The following is a 14,348-nucleotide window of genomic DNA, read 5'->3' on the forward strand; positions in this document are numbered from 1 at the left end:
CATTCCAACTTGGACGTTGTGGGGAGGAAAGAGGCACCTGCCTTTATGGAGTTCACCTTCCAGGAGGGAAGACCTAGTTTCCTGAGTCATCCAGTCATAGACATTCTAGGGGTACAGTTGTGCTCTCCTGGTCTAGCCTTGGCTGGCTATGCCTCCTGCTCCTCTTGGTGCATCTCCCATGGGAACCTGGCACCCAGATTCAATGCATCTGGCAGCCTTAACGCTGGGTGTGTGGTGGCCACATCCAGACAGAGGACCCATTTGTCTCCAAAGCCAGACAAATCCTGAGATTTGACCACCTAGAGAAAGACCACCTGAGGCCCTTTGGGGGAAAAACATGAATACAGAAAAAGGCAAAAATGAACAAACAAACAAACACCCCACAGAAAGTGGGATCATTTCTCAGCCATGGACACTGTATCTTCATCATGGCTGCATGTGCATAGTTCTGGCTTTAAAGTGAAGACCAGGACAGGGCAGGCCAGAGAAACACTTGTCTCTGAGATATAGTTCAGGCCTGCATGCAGGTTAACCTGCTCCGGCTGGTTAACTTAGACTTTTGATGTTCTGACAGTGAGGGGGTAATGTGGACAGTGTCCCATAGTGGACCAGGTAGGGAAAAAAAGGCACCAGAGATACAGAGGGTGACTGAGTGAAAAGTACCTTTTAGACCCAGACCCCTGTTCATTCACCACCCACCCCATCTGACCCCCACCCGACCCCCACCCTCAGACTCTGACTCTGTGTTCTGTTTTGTGCACAGAATCTGACCAATGAGGAACAAGTGGTTGTCATTCAAGCCAGGACAGTCCTGACCTTGGCAGAAAAGGTAACAAGGACTTTGTGGCTATATGGGAGAGGATGGGGCTCCTGTAGATAGATACTCTCCCTGGGATGAGGGCCTTCGGAGCAGGAACATGGTCCCTGGGTCTTCCTTGTCTGTCTGGGGAACTGGCCCGCACAGGTCAAACAGCATTGCCATATGCCTCTGCAAAGGGGAGAGTCAGCCAAACACTGGCCCAAACAGCTCTTCCTCCACCCTCCACCACAGACTCTGCCCCAATGTTGACTCCCACTTCCACGCCCTCCCACAGATGCTGCCCCACTGCTGACTACCACCTCCATCTTTTCCCAGAGGTTGGAAGCTGGGTTGAGTCTGTGAAACCGATAGTGTTCCTTGGTTCCCTGATCTAATTCTGTTTAGCTTCCCAGCCTCATCCTGGTCCTGCCCCTAGCCTGGACTTGCTTAGTGGTATACCATCAGCCCTTCCTCAGGCCTCTAGCCATGTAGGAAAAGGGGATCCCGGTAAACAAAGATTTTGAGGAACAGACCATCCAGTCTCTCCTGGCAGAGTTCTAAGATGACCTGCTCCTACTGCTCCCAAACCTTCTCTCCCAGGGAAGGTGGGAGTGGCAGGCATTCTGAATGTCAGGTGGATGGGCAGTGGGTTCTGGATCGAGCTGGGTACCTGAAGCCCACAATGCCAGGTCAATTCTAACCCCCTTCCTTAGCCAGGCTTCCCTAGGCCTTCTTCTAGGCTATCTCCTTGGAGTTGAGCAGGAAGGGGTTGGCAGTGAGATTCATATGGGAGATGCTAGGAGTCACCTTCTTCACCTGTTCATTGTGTTTGTGCCCAGTGGCTCCAGAGGATTGAAGAGACAGAGTCAGCCCTACAGCGGAAAATGGTAGATCTGGAGAGCGAGAAGGTCAGTGGGATGCCCCAGAGCGCCCCTGGAACTGATGTCACCAGGTCTGAATGGCTGAGGCCAAGGCCTGGTCCTCTGTGTTCCAGGAGCTGTTCAGCAAGCAGAAAGGCTACCTGGATGAGGAGCTGGACTACAGGAAGCAGGCCTTGGACCAAGCCCACAAGGTGAGAAGAGTGGCAGACATCTGCCTGCTTATCCACCCCGGTGGATAGCTTGCAGGCCTGTGTGGCCAGGCTCAAGACCTTTAGGAGGCACCAAGACTTAGTGTGCCTTTCTCTGGCTGAGTTCTGAGGACTCATTCAACAAATACTTTCAGAGTGCAAGCGCAGGGGACTCACATGGATACGTGAGCGTGAGTGCGAGCACAGGAGGGCTCACATGGGCAAGTGAGTGTAGGCACACTGAGAACTAGTAGAAACATAAAATTAGGTGATATCACAGTTAATGAGAACGTAGTATATTTAGGAATTAAGGGAAGACAGTTGAATTTTCATAGGGAGCATGAGTCTACTGTAGACCCTCCTTTTGTTCATCTGAAACTTGAACTAATGCAAGTTTGACCTGGAGTGTGTATCTGGTCATCCTTTGGGGAATATCCCTTTAAAGATAACATTGATGGCTAGAGAGATGGCTCCATGGTTAAGAGGACTAGCTGCTTTTCCAAAGGACCCAAGTTCAATTTCCCAGCACCTACATGGCAGCTGTCTTACCACACAGTCATATATGCAACACACATGAAATAAAAATGAATGAAAAATTTTTAAAAGATACATTGAAAGTCCATTGACACTTCATGATTACCTATGTTAGTATGCATTCTGTTGCTATATTAAAAAAAACACTCAAGATCAGATAATGTGTAAAGAAGAGAGGTCTGTTTGGCTCACTGCTCTTGAGGCTGAAAGTCCAAAATTAGGCACGCACATCTGCTGGGCCCTGGTGAGGCATCTGCTTGCATTCCAACCCTGCATCATAGTGAGAGATTGTGGGGAAGGCAGAGATCACAGCAAGGCAGCCAGAGGGATTCGGAGGCCAGGAGTCCCCTCTCATAGCAATCCACTTCTGAGTCCCTGAGAGCCATGCTGACTCCTTCTAAGGACAGTACCCTGGTGACTAAATGGCTTCCATAGGTTCTTAAGGGTTCTACCATCTTAGTACCATCATGCTCGAAACCAAACTTCCAGTACCTAAAACTCCCAGAGACACTCTCAAACCTTTCCAGATGAGGCAGCCCTTGTCTCACTTCTGATAAGCCTGTCCTTGCCAGCATCATCTTGAGAACCTAAGGAGTTCCATCGGAACATTTGTTAATCTTTCTGTTCTAAGGACACTGAACTCAATCAAGTGTTGAATCATAGTTGGTGTAACAGAGACACCTAATGTCCAGCTGCAGAGACTTTCTTGGAAACCCAAAGCCCACATATCCTTTCTGGGAGCTAGTTATAGGATTGTTATCTTGTGGGCTGTGTATTGTCCAATCAAATGTCCTTAAAGGCACAGAGAGGCTAGGGCAGTAGTTTTTCCAAAAACATTGTTCAAACATGACTCTCTTCATTGCAGCACAAATCTTTGTTATATTTCATCTGCCTTTCATGGGGTGGCAAAGGATGATCCTGTGGTGAATTTATCTACCATCTGTAGGTCTTTGGCATTGCTCCCTGGGGTTACCGAAGGCTGTGTGTCAGATGGCAGTGACATTTACTCTAGGGCCATTGCTAGTTCAGGACAGTAAGCAGGCTAACTTAAAGACAGAAAGTCCATCTGGTAGACCACGGCTCATCCCCTATTATATCCTTGTCTATAAACAAAGTCCAGATTAAAGTTCTTGCTAGCAGGAGTGTGAGAAACTTCTGCAATGTTTATCTTAGCCACGTGTAATCACACTTGTTTTAAAAGGCTGGTGCTCAGGGTCTGGGTCTGACCCTCACTGATGGTTATCGTCTAACATGTCTGAGACAGTGGGTTCCAACCCCGGCACCAAACAAACAATGAGAATGGGGTTCTGATTTCCCTTTTCTGAGCAACAGCTAATGCAGCTAAAGCTAAAGCTATAAGCACACTGTGGGACTAGGACATCTGCAGGGAGTCCTGGCTGCTGTGTGGCCCCAGCTCTTTTAGGTTGCCTGCTGGATTGTAGGTAGGGTGTTTGTGACACGCCAGGCCCTCCCCCAGAGATCAGTGGACACACTTCCTCCCCAGCAGGAACCCTGCTAAGAGGCAAGGCTGGCTACCCAGGAGAGGGTGGGCCCACTCCTGGAGAAGGGGAGGGCTGATGCCTGTCTCCTGTCCCCAGCACATCCTGGAGCTGGAAGCCATGTTGTATGATGCCCTGCAGCAGGAAGCCGGGGCCAAAGTGGCTGAGCTGCTGTCAGAAGACGAGCGGGAGAAGCTCAAGGTGGCGGTGGAGCAGTGGAAGCGCCAGGTCATGAGCGAGCTGCGAGAGCGTGACGCGCAGATCCTGAGGGAGCGCATGGAACTGCTGCAGATTGCACAGCAGGTGCTGGCGGTGGGGTGGGAGTAGGGGGTCGGTGGTCTTTTCGAGTCCCAGCTTCCCAGGGGCCACACATCCAACAGCCGTGATCTCCAACGACCACACAATGACCACCTTTCACACCCAGTCCATGCCCCGCCCTCACTAGCTCCTGGTCCAGCAGTTGTGTTGCTGAAGCCTTTGAGCGGCAGCTCTTTATGAACCGGCTTCCAGGTCTTCTACATGACACTGTCCCCTTAGGTAAAAGTGTTGTCGGTGGAGAGCAGCTGATCATTATCCAGACCTGTTGTTTATGACGGTCACAGCTTCTGCCTGTGTGGAGTTGGCCTGAAAACAGCTTCTATGGACACAACCCACAGAAGACCATCCAAAAAATAAAAATAAATAAAAGCTCAGATGCAGATTTACATAAGCTACTAGATTGGATGCTACTTTCCCATGATGGCCAATAGGCCATCTGACAGGGCTTATCAACCACTAGGATGTGCCTGTAGACATTTGACTCACGAGCCCTCCATGGGCTGCTTTGGGCTCCTGGGTAGTTAGGATGAGGAATGTCACTGCTGTCCTTTTGCTCCATCAATGGGTTGTTGTCAATACTGAGATGCTTCCAAGGCCTCAGGCCTCAGCCAGCCACAGAAGGAAAGTTTTTCTAATTGACTGCTGGTTGCCTGATGCTCTGTATATTTGTCCTAGGAAGGAGAGTAGGCTAATTCCTTGCTCTTCCTCTTAAACACCTGACAAAGTTTTTGACCTGACCAAGTCAGAGGACACAGGAGAAGTGGGGAAGGACTCTCTATTTGAGAAGGCTGGACCAATAGGAGCTGCTTTGTGGGATACTAGTCACCAAAAAAGTGAGGGGAGATCTTGACCCTTTTATGATTGGTACCCCCAATTCTCTGATTATTGAACATCTTCCTTCTTTTAACATTGCAGAGAATTAAAGAGCTAGAAGAAAGAATAGAAACCCAAAAGAGACAAATAAAGGAACTGGAAGAAAAGGTAAAGCAAATGTATGGCGGGGGGGGGGACTGTGGGGGGAAGATTAAGCTCACCTGACATCCTGATATAAGAACACAAGCTCAAGTCTCCTGGCTGAGGCTGGTCTGCAAGGTAGCGCATGCAAAGCAGAGTGGAGATGAACATATAGGAGCCCACTGGGCTGGAGCTGTGGGTATCCTGGGCCAGAGCCAGGAGCCCCTCAAACAGCCTTGCCCTGTAGCCTTTGTACTGCCTCAGCTTCCCCTCTGGATCTATATATTGGGCTAGGGACTTGGGGTTCTGTTCCATGCTGGTATCCTGGGTGGTGCAGAAGAACCACCCAGGTTCATCATGCTGGGCTGTCTGACAATAAGGTTCCTGAAAGACAGACCATGATCCCCAAGAGCTGCTCTCAGGGCCCAGAGACCTTTTGTTCCTGATCTGCAGGCAGTGTCTTCAGTAGCAGAGATGCTGGGGTGCCTGTTCAAATGCTTTCTCCAGACCCTGGCTCTGCAGCTTGGGGTGCAGGGCCTCTGTTCACTGGTATGGACAGACTCATTACTCCCCAGACGGAGTTGAAAAGTATGTGCCCAAAAAAACCTGTAGGCTGCCGTGCTGTCTCTTCGGGGAAGTTTCATATCCACTTGATTGGGGGCTAGAGCCAGGTTTCTGGAGTCAGCTGCTTTCTTGAATCTTGTAATTGTTCCTGACTGTGGGACAGATCTCATCAAAGTGACCAGCTGCAGGAGGCGGCCAGTGGGACCCACATGCTGGCCTTGTTCCTGCTGGGGAGAACAGGAGGCCATGCTTGGACAGACCACCTCCTCACCAGTCATAGCTAGGTCCTGGAGGTGCTCCTTGCCCTCTGCAGAGCAGTCCCCAGCAGCTGGCCATTTCAGCCAGCCCATCCTGCCTTAACAGTGACAACAATTACCCTCTGTGGGGCATTTTGTTGCCACTGGTCAGCAGACCTCACAGAGATTCCAAAGTCTACCATGGAGATAGGACCCAAGAGTTGAGCAGGGCGTAGGCTGTGAAAGAAGGTACCAACAGAGACTGCCTACAAACTCCAGTCCACATGGGCAAACACCTGATATGTACACTGGGCACCCTGTGAGGACAAGAAGGGACACGGTCTTGCTGTTCACCTGAGTTTCTAACATTATAATTTCTGCCCTGACAGTCTAGGGACATTGGTCTCCAAAAGGAACCCTGGGGAAAGACTTCCGCTCTGTTTAGAGAGAAGTGGCAAGTTGGGAACTGCTAGGTAGCTCAAGGCTGGGCCAGCATGCTGTCTACTCTGTGGCCTTCTTGCCCATCAAATAAATGTAAACCCCCTAAGGTGACAAAGTATTCCTTAGACTGTATGCCTGTTTCATTTTGTGTCTTAACCCAAGGACACATGTTTGAATTAACACTAGAACAATGTTAAGTTTGGTGTCCGGGCTTTCAAATTTACCTAAATGCCTGAATAGAATTGCTTGGTTTTCTTCAAGTTGGTCAGGCCCCACCCCTAATCCAGCCAATACTTTAAGTGTCAACTCTATTCAGAGTATCAGTATATTCTGTTGTTTATAAAGGAATCACCTCCAAACTATGGTACTTTTAACTGCTGGGCACCAGGACTGCCTTCCTGCTCTGGTGTCATCCTCAGCTCAGTGACCCTCCGTAGACTCCTGGCCCCTAGAAGCTCAGCTTGCTGAGCCTTTGATTGTGCCTAGTCTCCCAACATCATTTGGGGCAGCACTGTCACCTAAGCTTGGGATTGTCATGGAGTCCTTTGCAGCCTCCCTGTCCTGGCCTGTTCCCCAGCCAGCCACAGACCCTCTCTGTCTATGATCACGGTTCATTTCTTTCCAGACAAACTACAAACTTTATTCTTCTTTTTCTCTCCTTGTGTTTCTCCATCCTCCCCTTTCCTTTTCAGTTTTTATTTTTGTTCTTGTTTTTCTCCCTAGCTTTCATTCTCTGGTCATAGCTGTTCTTGGCACCCTGAACTGGTGAGTACGTTAGAGGCTGGTGTTTCCTGGTCCTGCTCCTTTTACTGGGAAACAGTGGTGGTCCAGCTGCCCAGGCTGCTGCCTGCTTGCCCTCAGCGAAGCAGAAAGGACACTCCTGGGTCTTCTAGAGGCTCCTTGAAAAGCTACCTGCCCTTCAGAAACCAGAAGCCCTTCTCCAGGCACTGAGCCCGTGAGAGGGTATAAGGCAGGCTCATGACTGGCACCCAGTGTGGGAGTATTCACTAGGCAGCAGAAGGTGGCTTTATGACTTTCCTGTGACCTCTGCAGCTCAGGTTCCATGTCCCCAAGTCACTGGGTCACTACAACCCCAGGAATGGAATTAATGTGTAGAGTTACTACTCTGCCTGCCCACAGAGCCTGCACCACACTTGGTCACCACTTTCTGCTTAGAGGTGAGGACGCACAATGACACAGTTCATCTCAGGCCTCTGGATCTGCTATTCGGAGGGTGCAGAGAGATCTTTTTCAGGAGACCAGCAGGCATATTTGCCGTCTCCCTTCATCCGCTAAGTCCTGTGCTTGTGACTCTTTTCTTCTAGCCCTCTGCGAAGGTGGACCTTTGTCCTCTAACAGGACCAGAAAGCAGCAGGTACCAGAGGAAGCATGGGAAATTGCATTTCAACACTGAAGACTCGGGAGTGTTTGGGCTCTGTGCCCTGCCCTGTGGAGGGTGAGGGCAAAAGCACTGTGACCTGCAGCCACTGTCCACTTGGGGGTGAGCCAGGGCTAGAACTGGTGTTGCTGACTAGTGTTTTTCTAGGAGAGGCCTAGCCTTGGCTGCTGGGTCCTGGTGACCTTCAGCCCAGAGAGCAGGCCCCAGCCCAATCACAGCAATGTGGTAATGTTCCCTGCCATGCAGGGGTAAGAACTGCTCCTGTGCTGGAGCCCACACTGGACATCCCCCTCGTTCCCATAGTGACCATCAGTACTCTTGGAAGAAGATCTCAGAACTGCCCAGACTTGCCCCTAATGGCAAGATGAAGGCTGTGGTCTCAGTGGTGACCCTGAGCATCGCACTGAGGTCACTCACTGTGGTCCTGAGCACTTGCACATGGACAGATTCCATGCCCAACCTTTCTCTATTACATTGGTGTCTCTGTAAGGATGGAGTCATGACCTCCCACTGGTCCCCTACCCTACCCCCAGACACCAAAGCTAGACTCCTATCCAAGTCTGCTGGCCAGGAACACAGTGGAAAGACCAGAGAAGAGACCAAGGTGTGTATGAGATGAGTATACAGAAGCCTGGCCTGTATGGATCAAAGCACAGCCCAGACACGGAGGAGGTGTGGCCCTCCTAGCCCGGAAGACCCTCAGCAGGTGGGCCTAGCCTGAGAACTTCAGTGGCAAGGGCAGGTGATGAAGGTAGCTGAAGATGGCCTCGTCCAGAGCTGATACACATAGGAAATGGTCTGGGAGAGAAGGTGAAGACAAGAGGCACCTAAAGGTTCCATGAACTTCAGAAGGTAGCCACAGTCCAATGGCCTACAGGTAGGTGACAGCATCTGTCCATGGGGGACAGCCCTCCTTTCTGCACTATTTGGTGGGCTGCTACTTTTGTTTGATTGAATATGCCCTTTGAAATGTGAATGAGGTCCTCACCCCTCAACCCCTCCCTGCCCACCAGAGGAGCCTGGCGTGTCTTTGTAGACCAGTGGGCCAGGGCCTTCCCGTATCCATTTTTAGTCCAACATATAGGATCCTCGTCTTCCCTGTTGATGCTAACTCAGACACCCCTGCTCTCTGGGGGAATAACCTGAGCTGCCATGGCTCATGCACTCCAGACTCACCCTGGTGCTAGCAAAACTTCTGAGACGGAAGCTTTCTACTTCATCCGTGGATCCATCTGTGCCTGTGGCGGACCCCTCACACAGTGGGAACTTCCCTGTCCCCAATGCAGTGGTGAGCACAAATGAACACAGGGCACCCTCATCCCCAACCCTACTGACAGGAAGCCCTTCCCCAAGACACAGTGTTCCACCCTTGCCCAGTTCCCTCTGAAGATGGCAGAAGCCGCTACAGTGCGGGTGAAAACAGTTCCCATCCACTACACACAAGGCATGAATTGAACCCGGGTCCTGGCACATTCGAGAAGAGTTCTCTACCCCTGAGGAATATCCCTAACCTTCTTTTTCACTTTTTATTTTCAAACAGTGTCTTATTAAGCTGCCCAGAACTCACTCTGAACCCCGGGGGCTGATTCAGCCTTTCGAGAGGCTAAGATGACAGCTCTAGCTACACTGTGTGTTTTGAACAGATTCCCATGATAGGATGATCTTGTTGGCCCCAGGCCCCGAGACAAATCAAAAGAGCTTGGGGCCCTCTGGGCCACATCGAGCCCACTGTGGGGAGGAGATGACTGAGAACAGATTACCCAGAGACACTCTGAGGCCCTCTCGGAGTTGGGAAGGGACCGTGTGGGTGTGTGTATCTCTTGGGGCATGGAGGCCTGCCGTAGCACTGTCTCAGCTCCCTCTGGGGGATGGAGCTTGCCCAGTTTAGAGAAGGGGACAGAAATTCCAATTTCTCACACCCAGGGCGACCTACAGCTTGCAGTGGGGCATTCAGCTTCAGTAGGACTTGTTCAGCAGAGACATCCCACCAGCCAGGAGTGCGTTGTGGTTTCTTTGTAAGTGGTCCTGGTGAGCTCACCTGTCCTGCCACTGACAGAGCAGAGCTTAGAATTTACATGGTGGAACCTACTGCTGAGCATAGGGGACAGGGCCTTATAGAGACATGTCACGTGAGGAGACATAGGGGATGGGGCCTTATAGAGACACGTCACGTGTGGAGACATAGGGGACAGGGACTTATAGAGACACGTCACGTGAGGAGACGCAGCACATGCCCTTTCCACCTACAGTAGAAGAGGAATACACATAGCCCGTGAGTACTTTCTCCTGTGCGCATGCTCCTCCTCAGGAGCGTCCGTGTGTTGGCCCTGTGTCCATCTCTCCCACCTGTCTCTCCTCTCTGGGAGGCCCTGCAGGCCGGGCGTTCTTAGGTGAGCCTCTCTTCCACAAGCTGAGTCTCTAAACAAGGGTGTCTGTTGTTCGGGAAGACGAGCATGCCCTGTGGAGAGTGAGCTGGCTCTTGTGGGGCCTGGTAAGGCCCTCAGCAAGACAGTCTTCCCACCAAGCCTCTTCCCAGAGATATGGGCATTTTCCCTGATGGGGCTGTGCAGGAGACAACTTTGTTCTGGGGAGCTGCCACTGCGGGAGAACAGCATGAGCTTGTGAGCTCTGTCCGTTCAGAGGGTGGCAGAAGATATTTGTTCATCTTTCAGGTCACATTCGGCTGCGTGTTCTTACAAGCAGGGTTTATATTACTGACTGGTCTTCACTGTAGGCCAGCCCCCTGTGCAGGGCAGTATGTGGCCGCTTGTGGCCTCTGGTGTCTACAGGCACAGTCAGAAAGTTGACACAAAGGCTTGTTCTAGATAGGGAGCAGGAGGCTTCCTGGCTGTGCCCTACAGGAAATGTCAACATGAACCACACGGGGGCGCTCCAACCAAGCAAACTCTGCGAGACTAAGCCACAGGCTCAAGTCCCTGCTTAGTCCCTGCTGTGTGCTTTATGTATCCAATCTCGCTGTCACTGTGGTGTTTTTCTACTTGCTTGGCAAATCATCACGTGCCTGGCATTAATTCTTGCTGGTAGCTGGGTGAGGGATAGTAGACACAGGTCAGCTCAATGCCATCTTCCTAGGGAAACAGTCCTAAGTTTCCGGAGAGGTCCTTAGGTGATAGGATGTGCCTGTCCCATTGGCTGCAACCATTCCTACACCTGTGGGCAAGTGGGCCTCAGGGGTTCACAGAGTCACTGTGCCTCAAGTCTGAACAGTTCCCACACGAAGGGTATATTAGAACTTCCATTGCTGAGATAAACACCATTACTAAAAGCAGTCTGGGAGGAAAGGGTTGGTTTATTTATTTATTTATTTATTTATTTGCATGTAGCCGTCATCCAGGGGATTCAGGGCAGGGACTCAAGCAGGGCAGAAACCCAGAGACAGGAACTTACGCAGAGGCTGGAAGAGTGTCATTTAGTGGTTCAGTTCTCCCAGCCTTCCTTTCTTTTCCCATCCTTCTCTTCCTTTTTTTTTCTTCTAATGCATGAGTGTTTTAATGGCATGTATGTATGTACCCAAAGTGTGTGCTTGATGCTGTCAGTGCCAGAAGAGGGTGTTGGATCACTAGAACTGGAGTAACAGGTGGTTGTAAGCCCAGTGTATGGGTGCTGGGAATCTGGGTCCTCTGGAAGAGCAGCCAGCGCTCTGAACCACTGAGCCGTCTCTCCAGAGCCAAGCCTACTTTCTTCTAGATCTTCCTGATCAATCGCTGATCAGGAAGGTGTCCCGCAGGCTCATCTACCGGCCAATTTTATGGAGGCATTTTCTCAACTGTGGTTCCCTCTTCTCAAATAACTCTAGCTTGTGTCAAACTGACAAAAAAAAGGACAAAACAAACAAACAAACAAACAAAAAACAGAACCAGGACCAGGAGAGGAGTTCTGGGAGCATGTGCAGGGCTGCCCCTTACAGAAGCTTCTCCTCATCTGGATGTTAATAGACATTGACAGTGTATTCGTTCTGTTTGTGTTGCTGTGACCAAAATAACCTGGTGATGGCTTTTAGGTTTCAGAGGGCTCAGCCCTTTGTGGTTGGCCTCCATGGTTTCTGGGACTATGGTGAGACGTAGATCCTGATGGCAGGAGGGTGTGGCAGAGCTACTCATGTCAGAACAGACAGGAAGCAGCAAGGGGGTGGGGGGAACAGAAGGGTGACAGGGACAAGACACTTCCAGGGGCCCGTCCCCTATGACCTACTTCCTCCAGCTAGGCCCCACTTCCTGAAGATTCTTGACCCTCTCAAAACAGTGCCACCAACCAGGCGTGATGGCCCAGACCTGTAATTCTAGCACTTGGAAGGCTGAGGTAGGAGGATCGTGAGTTTCAGCTTAGAGTGGGCAACAGAGTGAGCCTGTATCTCAAACCACCACTACCACCACCACCACCACCACCACCACCACCAAACAAAGCTACTAGCTAGTGACTAAGCCTGATTGACAACATGAGCCTGAGGGGATATTTTGTATTAGAACTATAACTATCAGGGCCCCACTCCCCTGAAAGCATTTTTGCAAGTCTGGGATCTAGAGACGACTGAGACCGTCTCCTTCTCTGTGGACATTAATGTTGGAGTGGCCAACATGGAGGGGAGGAGAGCAAGAAGCCGTGGCTACCTCTTAGCGTGGGTGCCAGCATGCTACAGAGCAGCCTAGAGGCCAGAGCCAGAGGTTCTTTGAGGCCGGCTGGATTACCTGCATATTTTTCAATAAAAGGAACCAGCGTTCCTAGAGAAGGGGCTGATTCCAAGGGTGCTGCAGGTACAAGCAAGTATTCTCATCCTGACCCTGATCAGAGAGAGCGGATGCTCAGACACCTTAGAAAAGGTACACTATAGCATCAGCACCAAGCCCAGAAGGTTTAACAAGGAACAGTCCCTACAGGTCCGTACCTCTGATGGGGCGGAGACAAACAGTGAGACAGAAACCTACCCAGCAGCTCCTGGAGCTGACTGCATGGACCAAACAGAGGGGAGAGGAGAGGAGTGGAGTCCTGACTCCTGAGAAGAGGAGAGAGGCCGGAAGCTGGCTGTGGGTGTGACCACCATGGCGGCCCCTTATGCTACTCGAGGCTGCTGCACTACGGTCCTCTTTCATGGTTGCCAGTCTCCGTCCCATTTGTGAGGTGTCTGTGCTGTAATCTCAGCTCCTGGCTCAGAACCCCTCCCATGGGCCAGGAAAACCCGAGGCTCCTCTTGCCTGAGGACTACAGGGTTCTGGGTTGGTTTCTGTTCCAGAGGTGGCTCCGGGAGCTGCTGGCTGATGTATGTTTGGCATAGTAAATGCAGTAATGGAACTTGACCTGCTTTCTGACTAGGCTTCACCATTCACCCCACGGGGCTTTTCAAAAAGCTCTTATTTTAAAATGATTTTAGATAGAAAATTGCAAAAATAGGTGCAAAGAGGTTTTCTTGTTAAAATCTTAAAATTGTGTGTGTGTGTGCATGTGTGTGTGCACAAGCAGGTTCAGGTTCATGTCACGGCACTGTATGGAGGTCAAAGGTCAACTTGCAGGCTAAAGCTCTCTTCTGTGGGTGTGGGGTAGGAAGTGAACTCAAGTCATCAGGCTTGGTAGTGTCTTTACCTGCTAAGCCATCTCACTCCCTCTGTTTCTTTCTATGCAATTCAGGCTGGTCTTGAACTCACTCTCCTCCTGCCTCCTCTATTTCCAAGTGCTGGGTGGCAGGTGTTTGTCATGACACCCGGCTGTGAAAGTCCTTGTGCGCCCTTTGCCTAGCTTCTCCTCATGTTAATATCATGCATGATATAGGCATGTTTTAAACAACCAGTCAAACTCCTGCAGTTTTCCTCTGGCCAAATATGTTTTGTTCCTGGATTCCAGGCTGTCTCAGTCACTGTATCTCTCCGCTTAAGGTCTCAGTTCTCTGTGTTCCCTCTTCCTTCCTGGCATGCCATTAACACGCAGGTTATTTTGTAGTGTACTCTGTCTGCCTGCTCTGCCTTGTGCTTTCTCGTGGTTAGCTTGAGGCAAGCATAATGCGCAGTGAGGACCCTCATGTGCCAGAGGCCAACATGTTGAATAGCATGCCTTAGCACTGATGCTCACTAAGGTGGGAGCCCTGGGTGATATTTGTGTACAGTAAGAAAAGGACATTGACCCCCCTACACATGTTCTTTTTCTCCCCAAACTCTTGCTTACATGCTGGCGAGTTTTCCTGTGTTCTTGTGGGACTGTTGAATCAAGTCAATCCTATCACTTTTTTTCTTGAACCCCAAGTGTTCTTTCAGGTTGCCACGTGTCCTGACTCCTTACTTGTACACTTCCTGTTACCATGAGGTTCTCCAGGTTCATCTTATGTTGTCCCTGTGCTAGGCCTGGATCCACCCCTCTCCAAGTAGTGCTGGGTCCCATTGAAGACTATAAATAAGAAACCAAGGCCTCTTGATGGTGGAATGGCTTCATCCTCCTGCTTCTCTTGGGCAAAGCATGTATCTAAGTCAGTGTTCTATTGCTGTGAAGAGACACCAAGATGACTCAGAAAAGCAAGCATTTCATTGGGGGC

At 50.6% G+C, this 14,348-nt stretch overlaps 1 protein-coding gene across 29 annotated transcripts in view; it reads left to right on the top strand.

Moving 5' to 3' along the window:
- Jakmip3 (Janus kinase and microtubule interacting protein 3) overlaps positions 1–14,348 on the top strand; it is a 130,402-nt gene that overhangs the window by 103,399 nt on the left and 12,655 nt on the right. For 18 of the 29 annotated variants that reach the window (XM_060381645.1, XM_060381668.1, XM_060381633.1 and 15 more), the window contains 7 exons: positions 764–829; positions 1,639–1,707; positions 1,794–1,871; positions 4,001–4,204; positions 5,135–5,200; positions 7,138–7,179; positions 7,740–8,690. In XM_060381645.1, coding sequence (XP_060237628.1) covers positions 764–829; positions 1,639–1,707; positions 1,794–1,871; positions 4,001–4,204; positions 5,135–5,200; positions 7,138–7,179; positions 7,740–7,874 — 660 coding nt within the window. In that variant the 3' untranslated portion in view covers positions 7,875–8,690. Of the gene's footprint in view, positions 1–763; positions 830–1,638; positions 1,708–1,793; positions 1,872–4,000; positions 4,205–5,134; positions 5,201–7,106; positions 7,180–7,739; positions 8,691–14,348 lie in introns of those variants that run through there. The other 11 variants (XM_060381719.1, XM_060381742.1, XM_060381730.1 and 8 more) reach the window with 1 other exon arrangement.

Source organism: Meriones unguiculatus, chromosome 1 (assembly GCF_030254825.1).
Source record: "Meriones unguiculatus strain TT.TT164.6M chromosome 1, Bangor_MerUng_6.1, whole genome shotgun sequence".
Lineage (NCBI taxonomy): Eukaryota > Metazoa > Chordata > Mammalia > Rodentia > Muridae > Meriones > Meriones unguiculatus.